At 39.2% G+C, this 20,008-nt stretch overlaps 1 protein-coding gene across 1 annotated transcript in view; it reads left to right on the top strand.

Moving 5' to 3' along the window:
* SCIN (scinderin) overlaps positions 1-16,763 on the top strand; it is an 83,230-nt gene extending 66,467 nt beyond the window's left edge. Inside the window, exons 11-16 of the mRNA XM_058724966.1 lie at positions 2,144-2,314; positions 8,460-8,637; positions 8,889-9,010; positions 12,955-13,032; positions 15,256-15,316; positions 15,951-16,763. Coding sequence (XP_058580949.1) covers positions 2,144-2,314; positions 8,460-8,637; positions 8,889-9,010; positions 12,955-13,032; positions 15,256-15,316; positions 15,951-16,078 — 738 coding nt within the window. The 3' untranslated portion in view covers positions 16,079-16,763. The remainder of the gene's footprint in view (positions 1-2,143; positions 2,315-8,459; positions 8,638-8,888; positions 9,011-12,954; positions 13,033-15,255; positions 15,317-15,950) is intronic.
* The last annotated feature ends 3,245 nt before the right edge of the window (positions 16,764-20,008 follow it).

The following is a 20,008-nucleotide window of genomic DNA, read 5'->3' as shown; positions in this document are numbered from 1 at the left end:
TGTTTTTATTTTTAGTTTTTTAAGTTTATTTATTCATTTTTGATAGTGAGCAAGAGCGAGAGAGAGACGGAGAAAGAGAATCCCAAGAAGACACCGCTGTCGGCACATAGCCCGATGCGGGGCTCTATCCCACAAACCATGAGATCATGACCTGAGCTGAAATCAAGAGTCAGACACTTAACTGACTGATCCACCCAGGCGACCCAACTTTTAAATTTTTTACAAATTAGCAAGATGACTGAATCCTTTAAATTCACTTAACTCTACTTTCCCATGAACTATTATATTCACTTCTTGAATGAAATACTTCTAGGGGCACCTGGATGGCCCAGTAGGTTAAGTCTCCAACTCTTGATTTCAGCTCAGGTCATGATCTCATGGTTCATGAGGTGAAGCACCAAGTCGGGCTCTGCACTGACAGCAAGGAGCCTGCTTGAGATTCTCTCTCTCTCTGCCCCTCCCCTGCCCTGTCTCTCTCTCTCTCTCAAAAATAAATAAACATTTTTAAAAAAGAAAGAAATATTCCTGGCTAAGAACTGACAGCAGTCATTTAATTGATCTTTAAAGTGTTCCTTAGCAAGTTATGCAAAAACTTTGAAGATATGCATTGTGCTTTATAAATTCTATATTTCATAATAAAATATTTGATATACCCAATGAATGAATTTGCATTCATTGTTAGCCAATGTGAATCCTAAATTCACAATGAAATGGTAATGTTTAGTTTAACCACTAGATGGCAGTAGTTTACAGTAATATATAAACTCCAGTCCTGCACTGATGTTTGAAACATTCCTTTGCAGAGTATATTAACTGTAGTGAAGATTTTTCAATTTACCTTTTATCTCTTTTATCTTAATTTAGCAGGGGAAAATGAGTCTTATTCAGTGGCCCACTTTTTTTTGTGTTGGCAGTTGAGGTTTTCTCAATGTCACCCCAAGTTTGGAGTTGTGACTTAGAAGACATTTGCATAAGTTGCTACTTGCTTATTTGCATGTTTGCTAATTGAAAGATATCTGTGGGGTGTGCCTGGCCAGCTCGGTCAGTAGAGCATGCAACTCTTGATCTCAGGGCTGTGAGTTCAAGCTCCATGGTGGGTGTAGAACTAACTTTAAAAAATAAATAAGTAAATAAAAAAGAAAAGAAAAAAGAAAAATATCTGTGAAGTTAGTTATTTTAGTGCTCCCTAGGCCTCCGGGCTATGGTTTGTACATCAGCATTCCCATTTACTTGGCTTCTAACAAAAGACATACCAGGGTGACTGAGACAGTTCAGTTTTAGCATACAGCAAAATAATTGAAGAAAATAGAGAACTGACACAAAATTTGAGCTGTTTGTGTAAGGAATTGCATCGGTAATTTATGTAAGAAACAGGAGATTTGTTTCTAATCCAATATCTGGTGTTCAGCTAATAGGTGAAGTTAAATGATTTACTATTTACTTTCTTCAATTTCCTTATCCTGAAGAGTCCTTATATTACGTACTGTAAGTGGTTATATTTAGCAAATCTATTACCATTTCTATAGATAAGAAGTAGAAAATATATTCAATTTTTGTTTTTGCCAGCTTTTGATGTTTGGATTGAAATCTATTCATCTCCAGATTATCACAATGTTTTCATCTCATAGTTGTAGAGATGTAGAAATAATAAATATGCCTTGGCGTTGCCTTATTTTGGGAAGCATTTAAATGTACGTCTCTTCACCTTCTGGACAAGATCCAAAACGTTTCAGAAACAAATGTATCACTAAACATCTGTAGTGTTGGTGCTCTTGAAAAAAGTAATTTTTATAAATGATGGCATACACAGGGACTTTGTTGTGTTTTTCTCTTTTGGAGATGTAGATGAACAGCCTTATCTGTTTATACTTTCTGGAAGCAGAGAGTGGTACAGTATGGGGATGTTTCCCCTGAGAAGAAACTGCTCAGGGTGCTGTGTCTGGAGTAAAAGATTCTTAAATCAGCAGGAAAACTGTGCTTGATTTGCATTAACCTATATTTTCTGTTAATCATCATGCCTTCTGCATTTCATTTTTAATTTGTTTTTTGTTTTGTTTTCAAAAAGGAAAATAACACATGTGGAAATACAGCCTTCTTTCACTGCACCCTTTATTACGTTTCTTTTATCCCCCCTGCCCCCCAGATCCGAGTCTCTCAAGGCAAAGAGCCTGCTCACCTGCTGAGTTTGTTCAAAGACAAACCGCTCATTATTTACAAGAACGGAACATCAAAGAAAGGAGGTCAGGCACCTGCTCCCCCTATACGCCTCTTTCAAGTCCGGAGAAACCTGGCATCTATCACCAGAATCATGGAGGTAATGTCACGCATTCAATGAAACATGCCCTGTTTATGGACTTCCCGGTGGACCTGAGCTATCAACAAATAGTAGTCTTCAAAAAATTGGCAAATTCCTTTTATTTCGATAGTTAATCCATTGTTCACAATAACAAATTGCTAAAAGCAGGAGAACCAAGTTAGCTCCAGATATCAGGCCTGTCACACTTTTCGTCTGCATTGTACCAAAACAAATACATTTTAAGAGTAATGTAACAAATCAAATGGTCAAAGGCCCGAGGAAGCTGAAACTTTGTCTTGAAAGGCCTGGAGGAAGATGGATGGCATGTAATGGCCAGGTGGTCATAGTGGGGAAATCCAAGAGGGAAAGCCCGTGTTTGTATAGGTGTAACAGCTGTGGAAGGTAAGCTTCATTGCACATGGGGCCAGAACCATAACTCAACGAGCCACATAAGCTGTCTCTGACAGCAACTGTGAAAGAAATCAAACCCCATATCACAGGTCGTAAGACAAGAAGACCTCCAGGTATGGACAAGGCTGGCAGGCACGGGTGTTTACGTGGCTGGTGTTTTCATCACTTTTCATTATCCAGACCCTTCAGTCACCATTGAAATCCAAGTCTCCCCAGTCAGCCCTAAACTGCCCTGCACATTCTGTACTCCCCACACCTGGACCCACCTGCGAACCCTTCCCCTTCATACAAACCATTCAGCTGAGCCATTGAAGCTAGGTGGGTCATAGCATCCCCCCACTACAATCTGTTCCCTATATCACCCTCCCCCTTTTTGCACTGTGGCTGTCCTCTGAGGACATTGCCCATACAGCCCTCTCAAGTGGCAGGTGTTTTTCCCCAGTGCCCTCTTACCAGACATGGGGGCGGCTGGAGTATCCTCCTTGCTCACCCTTGGCTGTTTGACTTTTGTCCTTCTTATCAGACTTTCCCTCCCTCAGCTTCCTTGTGCTGTTGTCCATGGAGCTGCCAGTCCTTCCCCTCTTATTCTTTGGTGGTTTCAGCCATTGTTTGACTATGTCCATCACTCTGGCTTCTCTCATCCAATAGTCTTATTGTTGACCCCTTTTATCTCACACTCATGTGGTCCTGTACTAAACCTTGCCATTGACAATCACTTTAGCACCTCAGGAATCTGTTTCAGACATCTAATCTCTGACAACCATCTGCTGTCATTTGGCCCCTTTACTCTAGGATGCATATACCAGCAATCTCAAACCTGAATCCATGCACCCCCTCCATCCATCACACCCTTCATATCCCCCACTCTCCAGATCTCTCCTTTGAGAACTGAGTCAGAGTTTCAGAGAACATAAACGTAATCACACAAGAGTCACTTATCTACTCCCCAAGTTCACCATTGTGCCTGCATCTGTTCATATATATTCTCCTTCTTGCCTGTTTTGTGGAATACATTTGTTTATTTATATTTAACAATTCATAGATATTTTATAACAGTTACTTATATATAAATACTAAATTATTTTATAAATTCATATTGATATACCCATATCCATAAATTAACAATGCAAATTAATGTTTGTGAAAAGTAATATATTGGTAAATAAATTAATACATGTTTATTACATAAACAAACAAAATGTGATTTCTGTCCTAAGGCTGAATTCTTACCACCTGTCACCACCAACTTCTGTCCAGAACCTCCCACCCTCTTGCCTTCCTACGGGCTTTCTTGGATTGCACTCTGTCCCATGTTCTTACCTCACTTCCCATTCATCATTATGGCTGGCAGTAATCTCCTTTCTCTTCTCTGTCATCAGTGTGTTCTTCTCTTCTGGATTATTTACTTCACAATACAAGCATGCCTTCAAAACACTCCCATCTTCCTTTAAAAACTATCTTTTGACCCCAATCCTGCCAGCTACCGTATCCTTTCTCTGCCCTCCTTAAGAGCACAGATCCTCAAAAGCATTGCCCTCGCTCACTCCCTATCTGTACACGTGTAAGCCTCTTCTCTGTAAAGCCGTTCTCCTCAGGCATCCATTCCCACCACGCCTATGCTGTTATCTAGTTGCCAGTGGCCCCCATTCACCATCTTTTCGGACCCCTTTACTTAACCTTCCATTAGCCTTTGCGACAGTTGCCCTTCCCTGGCTTCTTGAAACACTATTATTTTTATTTTATTTTTTTCACCAGGCCTCTGAAGCCCCTTACAAGATTTCTTCCAAACTTCTAAAGAGTGTTTTTGTTCCACTTCTCATACTAAACCAGTTTCTGCTTCTCCTCTGCTGTGTGTCCTCCAAGCCCCCTAAGGCTCAGTCTTGGCCCTCTCCATGACGATCGCATTCAGTCATATCATTTAAATGCTATCATGTACACTGATCTCATCCAGAACATTCTGTACACGGGTTCTGATGTGTTCAATGATGACTAATTATTATTTTTTTTAATCTATCAAATTAACCATTAAGCTCTCATCTACAGGTACACCCAGCTGATGTCAGATAGAAGAGTTGACAAGAATCCTTGCATTCCTGGTCTCTTCCTTGCACATCTTTATGAGACATGCAAGCTCCCTGTGATGTGGTTCCTTTGTGTCCTTTCAGCCTCTCAAACTGGCCTTCACATTCCTAGCCTCTCTGAAATGTGCTAGTCAAAACCATGTTTGTGAGGCTTTCTGTTTTCATCTCCTGGGACGCTAATGCTTTATAATCTTCTATTTTGGAACTACCTCCCCGATGTCACACTAGCCCCTGTGTGGGCCTGTTGCCCCCTGTCTATCACCCAACCTCTTTCTTCTGTACCAATAAAGAGACATTTGGATGAGAAATTGGAAGTCCTGGTTCCTATCAATCTCCATCATCACATCTGATAGATTCCTTTGACTGTTGGTCCAAGAGACCTTGTTCCTACTGAAAAAGGATGATAACCACTTTCCTGAATGTTACCAACCCCTGGAACACATCTTTAACATTTCCAACAGATTGTGTGTCAACTATATTTTAATTAAAAAAACAAATAAAAAACAGAACTTCCAATGATTCCTTCCTCCTCTGGGGCGCTCTCTGGGGATAGGGCCCTGGCAAACCTGGTGAAATCCAGCTCTCCATGTTAGTTGATGGCACTTCAACCCAGTTGGCCAAGTGCCAGCATTTGGCAGCTGAGCATCACCTCCTTCTTGAAATGCTCTCTGCACTTGGCCTTGAGAACACCACACTTGGGTTTTCTTCCTCTCATGGTTGTTCCATCTCAGTCTTTCTCACTGGTTCTTCTTCATCACATTGAGCCCCACAGTTGTGCAGAAAGTCATACTGTCAGTGACACAGTCATGTGGTCAGACAGGTTCTCACAGAGCCTGACACAGAGTCACAGAATCACAAGGTCATAGGCAGGAAAACACCCATCCTGGGACCCTTGGGCTCACTAGCAGGCCCGACACTGCACATGCTTGCCCTGCCCCGAGGTTCCACTTCTAGCCTCACCCTCAGGTGAGAGTCTGGGCCCGTCTGGGTCCTTCTCACTCCTCTGTGGCCAGAGGGAGCACAGCTGCGCTCACCTGGCCAGTCCCTGAGAGTGGCCATGGCTTTGTGGTTGAAAGGAAGGGGCATGTCAGTGCTGTGTTTTTAATCTGCTGTAGTCTTTTATTATTTGACTTATGATTTATCTGAGCCTGGATAACCTTTTAGTGAATTTGCATTGTTATCTCTTTGCCAACATTGGACTCCAGTTCCGATTTTATGATTCCTAGGTGTCCTTTGTAAGTTTTTGGTGTTTTTTTTTTTTTTTATTTCAGTATGATTAACATACAGTGTTATATTAATTCCAGGTATACAATATAGTGATTCACCAGTTCCATACATTACTCAGGGCTCATCAAGATAAGTGTACTCTTCATATCCTTTATATGTTTTATCCATCCTTCCCCTCTTCCCTCTGGTGATAATCAGTTTGTCCTCTGTAGTTAAAGGTCTGTTTTGTTTTGTTTTTTTTTTTTTTTTGGTTTGTCTCTTTTTTCCCTTTGTTCGTTTGTTTTAATCCACTTAGGAATGGAATTATATGGTGTTTGTCTTTCTCTCACTGGCTTATTTCACTTAGTAGTATACTCTGTAGCTCCATCTATGTTGTTGCAAATGACAAGATTTCGTTGCTTTTTAGACTCAGTAATATATATAGCTGGAAGTTTTATACACACACACACACACACACACACACACACACACACACACAATCACTTCTTTATTATCCATTCATCTATTGATGGACACTTGAGCTGCTTCCATTATTTGGCCATTGTAAATGCTGCCTCAGTAAATATAGGCATGTATATATCCTTTTGAATTTGTGTTTCTCATGTTCTTTGGGTGAATACCCAATAGTACAATTACTGGATCATAGTGTAGTTCTATTTTTAGGTTTTTGAAGAACCTCCATACTGTCTACACAGTGGCTGCACCAGTTTGCATTCCCACCAACAGTGCAGGAGGATTCCCCTTTCTCCACATCCTTGCCACTATTTGTTCTTTCTTGTGCTGTTGATATTAGCCATTCTGATAGGTGTGAGGTGATACCTCATCGTGGTTTTGATTTGCATTTCCCTGATAATGAGTGATGTGGAGCATTCCTTCATGTGTCTGTTGGCCACCTAAATGTCTTCTTTGGAAAAATGTCTGTTCATGTCTTCTGCTCATTTTTAATTGGATTATTTGTATTTTTTGGTGTTGGGTTATATAAGTTCTTTATATATTTTTGATACTAACTCTTTATTGGATATGTCACTTGCAAATATCTTCTCCCATTCAGTTGGCTGTCTTAATCTTGTCGTGTCCTCTGCTTGTCGTGTCCTCTGCTTGTCGTGTCCTCTGCTGTGCAGAAGTTTTTATTTTGATGTACTGCCAATAGTTTTGCTTTTGTTTCCCTTGCCTCAGAGACATATGTAGAAAGATGTTGCTATTGCCAATGTCAGAGAAATGACTGCCTATGCTCTCTTCTTGGATTTGTATAGTTTCAGGTCTTACATTTGGATCCTTAAACCATTTTGAGTTAATTTTTGTGTATGGTGTAAGAAAGTGGTCCAGTTTCATTATTTTGCATTCTTTTGCATTCTAGATGCATTTCTGCATCTTCTATTTTGTATCATTTGCATGTTGCTGTCCAGTTTTCCCAACACCATTTGTTGAAGAGACTGTCTTTTTCCCATTGCATATTCTTGCCTCCTTTCTCAAAGATTAAGTGACCATATAATTGTGGGTTCATTTTTGGGTTTTCCATGTTAGTTGATCTAGGTGTCTATTTATGTGCCAGTACCATACTGTTTTGATTGCTACAGCTTTGTAATATAACTTGAAGTCTGGAATTGTGATATCTCTAGTTTTGTTTTTCTTTTCCAAGATTGCTTTGGCTCTTCAGGGTCTTTTGTGGTTCCATACAAACTTTAGGATTGTCTGTTTTAGTTCTGTGAAAAATGCTGTTGGTATTTTCATAGCGATTGCATTAAGTCTGTAGACTGCTTTGGAAAGGTTTCCTTTTGATTATTTGAAAAACCCCTTTAAGTTGGGGAAAGAAAAACTGAACATCTTTTGCTTTATGTGTGTCACTTGTGTACATTACACCCACTTTCCAATCATCATTTATAGCCTATACTTGTTCTTATGATTTCTTTGAATATCGTTTTTGTTACTTATCACTTACATTTGGGTAATTTTATTTGTAGAGCCCTATGCTTGTCTGGGGGCAGATAAGCATTCTAAAGTGACACACAGAAAAGTGCTACTAATGTTTCTTTTTTTAAAAAAGTGTTTATTTATTTTGAAACAGACAGAGAGCTCTAGCGGGAGAGGGGGAAAGAGAAAGGGAGAGAGAGAGAGAGAGAGAGAGACAGAGACAGAGAGAGACAGAGAGAGAGAGAGAGAGAATCCCAGGCAGGCTCTTCACTGTCAGCATAGAGCCCAACATGGGGCTTGATCTCACAAACCGTGAGATCATGACCTGAGTGGAAATCAAAAATGGGACATTTAAGTGACTAAGCCACCCAGCTGCCCCCAATGTTTCTAATACCGTAGTGGTGTCCTAGTGCCACCCTGGGATCATGACAAAAGGCAAAGGATGGTTTGTCCCTGTCACAGCTTCTCAGGCATGTTTTTTGAGGGAACAGCAATGAATTTGAATCACTGTGTTATTTTTCTTTATACTCTAGGTAGATGTTGATGCACATTCCTTGAATTCCAATGATGTTTTTGTCTTGAAACTGCGGCAAAACAATGGCTACATCTGGATAGGAAGAGGTGCTAGCCAGGAGGAGGAGAAAGGAGCAGAGTATGTAGTGAGTGTCCTCAAATGCAGAACCACAAGGATTCGGGAAGGCAGGGAACCAGGTGTGTACTGTGGGGAGAAGGACAGCAGCCAGCATTTCTATTTGGTATCATTGCTAATCATGTATTTATTTATTTTGATAAATAGGGCCTTTGTAATGGTTACAGGGCATTAAAAATCCTTCCACTAGTTGCAAAATTGGGTGATGGTACCTGTCATATTTAATTTCAACATTAAGGTCAAGGTTAATGTAAAGCAATACCAACTCCATGCTCCTGGAAAAGCATTCAGTAACTCGTTGTATTTTTCACAGAGGAGTTTTGGAATTCCCTTGGAGGGAAAAAGGGCTACCAGACTTCTCCACTGCTAGAAACCCAGGCAGAAGACCATCCGCCTCGGCTTTATGGCTGCTCTAACAAAACTGGAAGATTCATTGTGAGTGTCTTGCAGAACATGGGAGTGGAACTGAATGACCTTGGGAGAGGCATTCTGGTGTGGCTCTGACACTTTTTAGCCATGTTAGTGCTCTGATTCTCAGTTTTAGCTTGCTTGTCTGCAAACAGGTGATAATCTTAGCTCTATGCAGGGTCGCTATAAGAGTCAATGAGTTAGTGATGTGGGGCATTGGGGTGGCTCAGTTGGTTAAGCCTCGGACTCTTGATTTCGGCTCAGGTCACGATCTCATGGTTTGTGAGAAAGAGCCCCATGTCGGGCTCTGCGCTGACAGTGCAGAGCCTGCGTGGAATTCTCACTCTCCCTCTCTGTCTCTGTCTCTGTCTCTCTCTCTCTGCCCCTACCCCATGTGCATGCATGTACACACACTCTCTCTCAAAATTATTAAATAAACATTCTTAAAAAAAAGAGTCAATGATGTAATGGATATGAAAGCATAGGAATACTGTCAAGTACTATATAAATCAAACTGCTCATAAAAATATCAGCTGCTTTGCACCTGTGTCAACATGAGGTTGTTGTGATACGAATATGCATATGGTTGGATTTACTAATTTAATAATTTGACACTTTCTGTGGGAAACCATAGTGGTTTGTGAGCAGACTATGTCAGTTTTGCACTTCAATTTCCCAGGGATTAAAAGTTTCACCACATTGACTGAATAAAAATATTATGGAAATATTATGATCATTGAGCAGAATCAGAGAAAGCTATACATGCACCTGCAAATTAACTGAAATCAGCAAAAATGTTTTATTTCATTCACAGGCTTTGAGTTCCAGATGTTTCAAAGTAAAAGTATTTGTGTACAAGACTGATTTTATACTGGGCTCCAAAATATCTTGGAGTGCAGCCCCTCATCTCATTTCAACCATAAAAATTTGGTTTTCTCTGTTGGACATGTGAGGGCTTTGTGTAAATTTTTTGTTTAAAGGACAAACTTCTTTCCTATATAAAATTTGATCTCAAGGTTTGGTCACCATGTCCTGGTGAATACAAGCTTTGTTTTTCAATACACACACACACACACACACACACACACACACACACACACACACACGAAAATTGCCTAAGTCTTTTCCCAGGTACATTGCTTGCTAGAAATAAAATGTTTTGGGGCGCCTGGGTGGCTCAGTTGGTTAAGTGTCTGACTTATCCTCCAGTCATATCTCACAGTTCATGAATTTGAGCCCCACATCAGGCTCTGTGCTGACAAGTCAGAACCTAGAGCCTGCTTCGGATTCTATGTTTCCCGCTCTCTGCCCCTCCCCCTCTTGTTCTCTCTCTCTTTCTCTCAAAAATAGACATTAAAAAAATTATTGAAAGAGTGCTTTGAAGAAGAAACTGCTCATGTTCCTTGAAACAGTGAAGTGATTTGACCTAAATATTAAAGGTTTAAATTAAAAATTAGAGTTTTGATAAATATTTGGCTGTTGGGCACCATAGTTGCTCACCTACTTTCTAGGAAATCCCTGTATTTTAGAAACTTGTTAGAAAAAAATCTATTTTACTCTTTTGACTGTTAATTTTATGTGGCATCCAACTAACTTCTTATTCAACTAATGTTTCTATAATTTCTTAGTATGGTTTGCTCGCGTTGCTAAAATTAACATGCTCACATTGCTAAAATAAATGAAGATATATTTTACAAAAATAATATCTAAGCTTTGTTCTCAGTCAGACTTGAAAAAATCTATTAGTTTTTGTGGGTTTTTTTTTTTTTTGTCATGAACATATTTAAAGGAAATATACTTTTTCTCTACACCTACTCATTTTCTTGTTTGATTTTTGGAACTCTGGCTATTCTCTTCACAATTTAAGGAAAAGTAGTGTCACTAACAAGTTTTTGATCTTATCATCACAAGCTGAAAGCTGGCTTTAGACTAGATTTGCGTAAAATAGCAGAGCATGTTGCTTAAAAGCACAAGTTTTAGAACCAGTCTGCAAGTACAGTATCACTTACTTACTGGCTGTGTGACCTTCAACAACCTTCTCTGTGCTGTAGTTTTCTCATCTATAAAATGGGGATAATCCTAGTATCTACTATATAGTGTTGTTGTGAATATTAAATCAGTTCTTGCATATAAAGGATTAGAATAGTGCCTGACATGGAGTAAATGATATTTTAGGTTTTTGCTTTTATAAATAATTATGTGATTGGTAAAAATTCTGTAAGAACAATATAAACTAACTTTTTGCTTTTGGTAAATAGCTTTTGTTTGTTTGTTTTTTATATGACAGTCTCAGAATCTCATCAGATTACGACAAGTGTGTATTCTGCTCAGAGAGCTCCAGGTTGCCTGGGGCCAGCTTTACTTAGGCTGGGCCCAGCTGGGAGATTCTCCTTTGGGCTGTGGTTCCATTTATGCCTGTTTTTCCCATGACTCAGCCCAGGAGTACAAGAGGGCCCTTGATGAGTCAAATTTACTAATTGACTTGGCCAAAGACAAGGTTACCTCCACTTACTGGACTGTACCACAAAGTCACACAGCAGAGGGACTAGAGTCCAATCTACCACACCTTCCTAAATATCAGGAGAGTTCTTTATCCAGAATCCTTTAAACTTTGTGAACTTCAGATTAATACCTGCCCACTGGTAGTGGGTGCGTTAAACTAACCCTCCCGAGTATCCTTTGATGTTAACTATAGAGAACAGAATTTAACACATTTAAAATAATAATAATAAAACTTTGCTTACAGAATATTATGTTGTATTATCTTGTCAAAAATTGTCAACTTAAAAAATGACCAGACCTGCCGATCTTATTAAAATAATCTTGGCCTACAATATAAAAGACAGCTTAATACTTAGACCATAAACTCAAATACCTTTAAGGACTACAAAGGTGACAGAAATCTGTGAAGCAGCTTGTCACAAGGACTGTCATAGAGCTTGTCATAGAGCTGTGGTCAGACTGTTTGTAGCCTACCTAGGACATTCAGGTGCAGTGTTGATATTAAGTACTGTGCTTCCCAGACAAGATTCCATCAGTTTGTGATATATGAGTAAACAGATAAACAATTTTTTAAATCTTTATTACCCACATCACATCATGCCAGTCAGAGTGGCTAAAATGAACAAATCAGGAGACTATAGATGCTGGAGAGGATGTGGAGAAATGGGAACCCTCTTGCACTGTTGGTGGGAATGCAAATTGGTGCAGCCGCTCTGGAAAGCAGTGTGGAGGTTCCTCAGAAAATTAAAAATAGACCTACCCTATGACCCGGCAATAGCACTGCTAGGAATTTATCCAAGGGATGCAGGAGTACTGATGCATAGGGGCACTTGTACCCCAATGTTTATAGCAGCACTCTCAACAATAGCCAAATTATGGAAAGAGCCTAAATGTCCATCAACTGATGAATGGATAAAGACTTTTGGTTTATATACACAATGGAATAGTACGTGGCCATGAGAAAGAATGAAATATGGCCTTTTGTGGCAAAGTGGATGGAACTGGAGAGTGTTATGCTAAGTGAAATAAGTCATGCAGAAAAAACAGATACCATATGTTTTCACTCTTATGTGGATCCTGAGAAACTTAACAGAAGACCATGGGGGAGGAGAAGGGGGGAAAAAAGTTAAAGAGGGAGGGAGGCAAACCATAAGAGACTCTTAAAAACTGAGAATAAAGTGAGGTTGTTGGGGTGTGGAGGGAGGGGAGGGTGGGTGATGGGCATTGAGGAGGGCACCTGTTGGGATGAGCACTGGGTGTTGTATAGAAACCAATTTGACAATAAATTTCATATTAAAAAATAAAAATTAAAAAAATATTCTTTATTACCCCAAAAAACAAACAAAAAAAAAATAACTAGCAAACTTTCTTTTTGTGGTGCTCCAAAAGAATACAATACATTCATATCCTATATATTAGAAAAATTACTGCTCTACTGTTGGATCATAAAGCTTCTTCATACATTTCAGATTGAAGAAGTTCCAGGAGAGTTTACCCAGGATGATTTGGCAGAAGATGATGTCATGTTACTGGATGCTTGGGAACAGGTAAAACTATATTTGATGGTAAGAAGAGAGTGTGCTTATAGCTGGGAACTCACAAAACCAGCTTTGAAAAATGGCAAGTCTAATAATAAATGGATCTATGGATTTAGGCTGTGTTTGAAAAAGACCCAACAGGGGCGCCTGGGTGGCGCAGTCGGTTAAGCGTCCGACTTCAGCCAGGTCACGATCTCGCGGTCCGTGAGTTCGAGCCCCGCGTCAGGCTCTGGGCTGATGGCTCGGAGCCTGGAGCCTGTTTCCGATTCTGTGTCTCCCTCTCTCTCTGCCCCTCCCCCGTTCATGCTCTGTCTCTCTCTGTCCCAAAAATAAATAAAAAGTGTTGAAAAAAAAAAAAATTAAAAAAAAAAAGAAAAAGACCCAACACAGTCTGGCAAAAGGTAAAACTGGTACTTGTAGCAAATTTATTTCCTAATGTGGAAATAATTCTATGGCTACCATCTGTGGCTGTATAGTTTTAAGAAAAGAAAAAAAAAACCCACTACTATTTTTCATTTCACTCCTAACTTATTCATGCATTCATCTCTTCATTTAACTAATAAATGCATTAGTGGGTACAATGCCTTGGAGGTGCAATGCCAAGAGGAAGACTGAGAGATTCAGAAGTTTTCTTGAAATCTGACATGAAGTCATAGGGGACCTTTCCCCTGGGGAAGAAACAGATGCAGGATAGTTTTGAATCTACACAGTAAAATACATTATTGTTATATATATCTTTATTTGGGAGAAAACGAATGGGGATTTGGCATGCCATATCTGAGAGTTGGGTTTTGTGGGGTTTTTTTTAAACCTTTATGTAAACTGATTAAATAGTGAAAGGGAAAAATAAATATATTAGGAATTAAATTGTATACAGCAATTATGAAACCCGCATCTGAATTAGGCCTAGTCTTAGAGTGAACCCTGCTAATTGTTACGTTCAGATCTGTTCTTAATTGCTAAAGCCATTTGTTTATTTTACACCTTAGCTTCTTGGTCTAGAAATAATCATATTTGAATTTGGCATCTAACTACAGATTCTCCCCAGGTGAATGGATCACTTATTTATAGATATGAAATTTATTTTTTTAAATTTTTTTGTTAATGTTTATTTAGTTTTGAGAGACAGAGAGAGACAGAGCATGAGTGGGGGAGGGACAGAGAGAGAGAGGGAGACACAGAATCCGAAGTAGGCTCCAGTCTTTGAGCTGTCAGCACAGAACCTGACACGGGGCTTGCACTCACAAACTGCGAGATTATGACCTGAGCCAAAGTTGAACGTTTAACTGACTGAACCACCCAGGTTGCTCTAGATACGAAATTTAAAACCGCATGTCAAAACACCTTTGTGTATTAAGAATTAAAATGAGAATGACATTTCCTTATTCAGAAGAATTTAATTCTCTCCATTTGTAGTCAATTCTATAGTCATGGATACTTTAGAATATTTCCCTTACTACATTTTATTTTTTTAATCACATTTTTCATTTATATTACCATGATGTCATGGTTTGTTCTGTGCCCTGTAAGCAAATGTTTCAGTACTTTCAGTATGAATTAGAATACAACCAAAACTAATTTGACCAAAATTTCTCTGCCAACAAGTTATTCTAAAGTGATTTTAGTATAAGGTAATTCAAGAGAATGATTCAGCACTGAAGTTCCCAACCTACACATTTGACAAGAAGAATATGTACAGAATATATAATTACATCAGTTTAAAAAAAAAAAAAACCTCAATATTTAAATACTAAACATTATAGCACTTTTACCAAAGTGTTACAGGATACGGTTTTATAGGGGTAAACTATAGGCTTAAGTCAAATATTCCTAAAGGGAGTCTGAGGTCCCCACAAACAAACTAAGCCTGGTCCTCCCCGGATAATACTAAAATGGAGATAATGACTGCCTTACATTCTCCAGGAGTGGGTACAGAAGATGGCCAATATGTTGTTTTGAGAAGGTCTATAAACTAGAAAATACTATGTAAACACGGAATATCAGGATGTGAAATCTGGAGTCAAACTGGCTGGCTATCCATTTAGGTGTCTCCTAATACGGAAAACACTGGGAAAGTGGTGTAACTTCTCTTCACCTCCTTGTCCACATCCTTAACTCCAGGGCTTGTGGTGAAGAGTATAAATGAATGCTGTGTGAGAAGCACTTTCCTGAGGGCTTGCGCCGAATAAGTACTCCCCAAACACTACATATGATTATTGTTCCATTTTTCAGATTTTTATTTGGGTTGGCAAAGATGCCAATGAAGTCGAGAGAACAGAATCTCTGAAGTCTGGTAAGTGAGATCCCATGGAGGCTGTTACCCCGAATGGTTATGACTAAGTCCCTGACTGCTCTTCTCAGCACAGTTTTCAAAACTACACATTCAAACTGAGGAGAATCTAATAAGCTTTCACTTTCACAACTTAAGAGTAATGGAAGTTTTTTAAACTGAAGAATTTCAGAATAAGAAAAATAGGTTTTGTTACCTAATGTAGAATATGGTTACATCAATTTGTGCTGAAAAATTTAAATTCACTGAAATAATATTTTATTATTATTATTTAAATTCACTGAACTACTATTGAAACCTCTATAACTGTGATAACCTAGATCTTTTAAAATTCCTTTTGAGTAATGCTGTTCTTTCAGGCACAGCTGCTGTTTATTATTGAAAAGTATAAGAATAATTATGCCGTAAGGATTATTCTTTGAAGTTTGGTTTATTTTTAGGCAGTCATGAGACGCTCATGTGCAATCCATAGCAGTTGAGAGAAATCAATAAGGAATTGTTCATATGGAACAGTATCTGGCTACTTTGGGGCAATGAAAATTTGATCCATTACTTTAATTGGAAGACTTTTCATTCCGTCGTTATTTTAGGTTAATCAAAACTAACCGAATGTGTATGTCTCTGCATTTCTTTATAGCCAAAATGTACCTTGAGACAGACCCTTCTGGAAGAGACAAGAGGACACCAATCGTCATTGTAAAACAGGGCCATGAACCACCCACATTCACGGGCTGGTTCCTGGGCTGGGATTCCCACCGGTGGTAAACTGGTCTTTGTAGGAAAAACCAAACAAATATTATGGCGCAACTGTCCCATTGCTGTTTTGGGGGAAGGAAGGTTTTTGTTGTTTGTTGGACTTTAGAAAGTTAACTTCAGCCATATGGCTATTGTTTTTGTGCCTAATATTGGTTTGAAATTCTTTTTAACTAGAATTTTCTTATGTTAGTATTTTAAAATCACCTAAAGTAAATTTTTGTTGTGGACCAAGAGTAGCTCTGCTGGAAACTGGGATTTATATCTTTTTATATGAAATTTGTGCATAATCTAGGGGAGTTTATCAGGGAATTTTATAAATCAGGAGCCATTAGCCAAACTTTTTCTTTAATATGCCAGAGAAGTAAGCCGTAATGCCTTTGAGGCTATTCTCCTATGTGTTGTGTTCAAAAGGATAGTATATTTGTGGTGAGGTTGATGTTAAGGGGGGGTTTAAAAGTTTGTTGTTATTTTGCTTCTTCAGCCAATATGACTCTGACACCATTAACTCCCAAGTGTCATTTCCTAAGAGTAAGTTTACCATGTTTGCCTTTTTAAAAGACTTTGAAATCACAGCTTTTTCATGGCAAAATAGTCTACCTATTTGACAGTGCTTGTTTAATACCACAAAGGCCATGTACAAAAAAATTCATTCATGCTGTCTTTCATCATTAAAATATACCTCTTTTTGAAAGGGTTTTTTGTTGTGACATTTTATTCAAATATGACATGTAAATTAATTACACAATTAGTTTTAAGGTTAAATACTTTCATTCACAAATAAATACAAATTAATCTTTCTCTTAAAAAAAATTTTAATGTTTATTTATTTTTGAGAGAGAGAGAGAGAGAGACAAAGCAGGGAGGGGCAGAGAGAGAGCGGGACACAGAATCCAAAGCAGGTTCCACGCTCTGAGCTGTCTGCACAGAGCCCGACACGGGACTAGAATTCATGAATCATGAGATCATGACCTAAACCGAAGTCAGACACTTAACTGACTCAGCCACCCAGGCACTCCTCAAATTTAATATTTCTTATTCATCCTCATTAAGTGGTCAAAATTAAACAACCTTTCTAAAGTTACATAATTAAAAAAGACTTTAAATATATTGTGCATCTGAAACCTGGGCCCTGTTAAAAGATAAATTGAGGCATATTAAACATTTCAAGAGTTTATTTGAGCAAAAAATCCATCCAGATTGGGCAGTACCAGACTAGAAGCAGGAGCACTCTACCAGAACTCAGGGAGAGACTTTTATAGAGAAAGAGTAAAGCAAAGTAAGGATATTACTGACTGGTTAGGCTTAACGTCCAGTTGGCTGTTTGTGATTGGTTGTCTTCAGGTTTCGATTTTGTAACCTTGAGGCATTTACAGGCTTGGATTTGGGTTTGCTTACATAGGTCTCCACAGCATTAGAGCCACATCAGTCTAATGGCCTCCTTGTTTAAATCATTTAACAGACCCCCAAAAAAGGAGTTGGGGTAGAAGGTGGAGATCCAATAAAGTAGAAGCCAACTTTGGAAGTAGGCTAGAAGGTGGTTCATTGAGGAGCAGAAGCTACATTTCCATGGAAAGGGGAAGAGCCAAGGAGTGATCTAAGAAATTCTCACACTCTCTCTGTGCGGAATGAATGGCGTGCACATTTCAGACTGAGTCCTGGTGTGGGTTGGCGTGGAGAAGTGAGCCCAGTACCATTATGGCTGAAAAGTAAATAGTCTTGTGGAGACCTGCAGCTTGTGCGAGTGCTAAGGAAGCAGTGAGAAGCCACGCTTCCAGGCACTGTTCCTTCATTCAGCACGTAATTTTATTAGGTGTCTGTTTGGTGTCAGGCACTATTCTAGGCACTTTGGATCCAACATGAATGAAACAGACAAAGTCCAAACTGTCACAGAGTTTATATTCCAGGGAAGAAGCTAACAAAAACAAGTAGATACAGAGTCCCCACTTAGGCTCAGTCTTGCTTTCCATGGTTTCAGTTAACTGAGGTCAGCTGTGGTCAGGAAGCAGCTGATTCTCCTTCTGGTGCATATGCGGGAGGTCAATAGTAGCCTAACGCTACGCCGCAGTGGCTACACCTTTTACTTCACTTCACTGCATCACGTAGGCATTTCATCATCTCACATCACCACAGGATTAAGGGTGAGTACAGTGCATTCAGGTATTTTGAGAGAGGAAAAGAAAGCCCATATTCACATAACTTTTATTACAGTATCTTGTTATAATTGTTCTATTTTACTGTTATTGTTGGTATGCTCTTGCAAGAACTAATTTATAAATTAAAATTTATCAGAGCTATGTACGTATAGGAAAAAAACAGTATATATAGGGTTCTGTACTAACCATAGTTTCAGGCATCCACCGGGGATCTTGGAATATTCCCTGTGGCTAGGTTGAGACCACTGTATATTATAAAATATATTAGAATATAAATTCTGTGGAGGGAAGATGTATAGGGAAGGAGGACAGGAGATCTTAGGTGAGAGGGGGGAAGAGTGCAATTTTAATAGGGTGGTTCCGGAAGTCCCTGTGAAGTAGATGATATTCAAACATGGAATAGACAGGGGGAGGGATGAATCTTGTGGTCACACCCAGGGATAAGGAATTCCAAGTGCACAGGTGCAAATCTGGGAGCATTGTCTCATGCCTGAATTCTAAAGAAGCAGGGAGAGCCCTCAGGGTTCTCTCCTTTCAACACTGGACTAGAACAAATACATCTTAAGCAGAACTGCTGTTTTAAGCCTGAGCTGTGAAAAAATTGCTTTCCTAAATCTTAAACCCACGTACCCGAGGTAGAGATGGTGACACCTAAGGAGACAGCCACACGTCATCAGCACAAGCCCTATGGGGAGGTTATATCCATTGAGCAGCATGCCCAGCTAAAACACTGGAGGCGGCCACAGAAATTACCAGCAACTACAGCTGCTACATCAGGATTTATAAGCTCTACATTTAGTAAAGGGAAGGGCACCTGCTGGCGAGATAGGAAAAAGAGGATTTGTAAAAATTACCTGGAAAGACTGAGCTAGGGAGTTGTTTTTTTTAGCTTCATACCCAAAGCTGATATGGCTTGAACAAATACCTGCAAATCATGTAAAGTCATTATGAGGGGAGGGGAAACCTGTCCACCTGTAAAAAGATGATTGGTGGATTATAAAAGGGTCATCAATCTATGGTACTGTTTAGTCTTAAAAATCCAATTATGTGTAAAGCCCTGTAGAAATTAGTCTTCTGGCTTGAAAATACAGTTGTATATAGCCTAAATTGATAGCTATAAAGTTTCATAATTTTCTGCGTCTCTTGAACTATTGCTTATTATTAATTTTTTTATATTTATTTTTTTGTTTAAAAAAATTTTTTTAACATTCATTTTTTGAGAGACACAGTACAAGCAGGGGAAGGACAGAGAGAGGGAGACACAGAATCCGAAGCAGGTTCCAGGCTCTGAGCTGTCAGCACAGAGCCCCATGCGGGGCTCCAACCCCCAAACTGTGAGATCATGGCCTGAGCCGAAGTCAGACACTTAACCGATTGAGCCACCCAGGCACCCCACTTATTATTAATTTTTAATATGAATCTTAGATTTCTTTCTTCTCTTTGAATTTCCTCAAAGATTTTTGGGATGAAAAACCAAAACAAATATAAGTTACTCCTCAGCTACTAGTGCTTTAAAAAAAATTTTTTTTTTTTACATTTATTCATTTTTGAGAGACAGAGGGACAGAACACAAGTGGGGGAGGGGCAGAGAGAGAGGGAAACACAGAATCAGAAACAGGCTGCAGGCTCCAAGCTGTCAGCACAGAGCCTGAAGTGGGGCTTGAACTGACAAACCCTGAGATCATGACCTGAGCTGAGGTCGGATGCTTAACCAACTGAGCCACCCAGGCACCCCTCAGGTACTAGTGCTTTTATAGACCTTTCTTTGCATCAAATATTATAGCAT

This window comes from Neofelis nebulosa, chromosome 4, assembly GCF_028018385.1.
Source record: "Neofelis nebulosa isolate mNeoNeb1 chromosome 4, mNeoNeb1.pri, whole genome shotgun sequence".
NCBI lineage: Eukaryota > Metazoa > Chordata > Mammalia > Carnivora > Felidae > Neofelis > Neofelis nebulosa.
The sequence above is the reverse complement of the archived record's forward strand: the minus strand, read 5'-3'. Positions and strand labels throughout refer to the sequence as shown.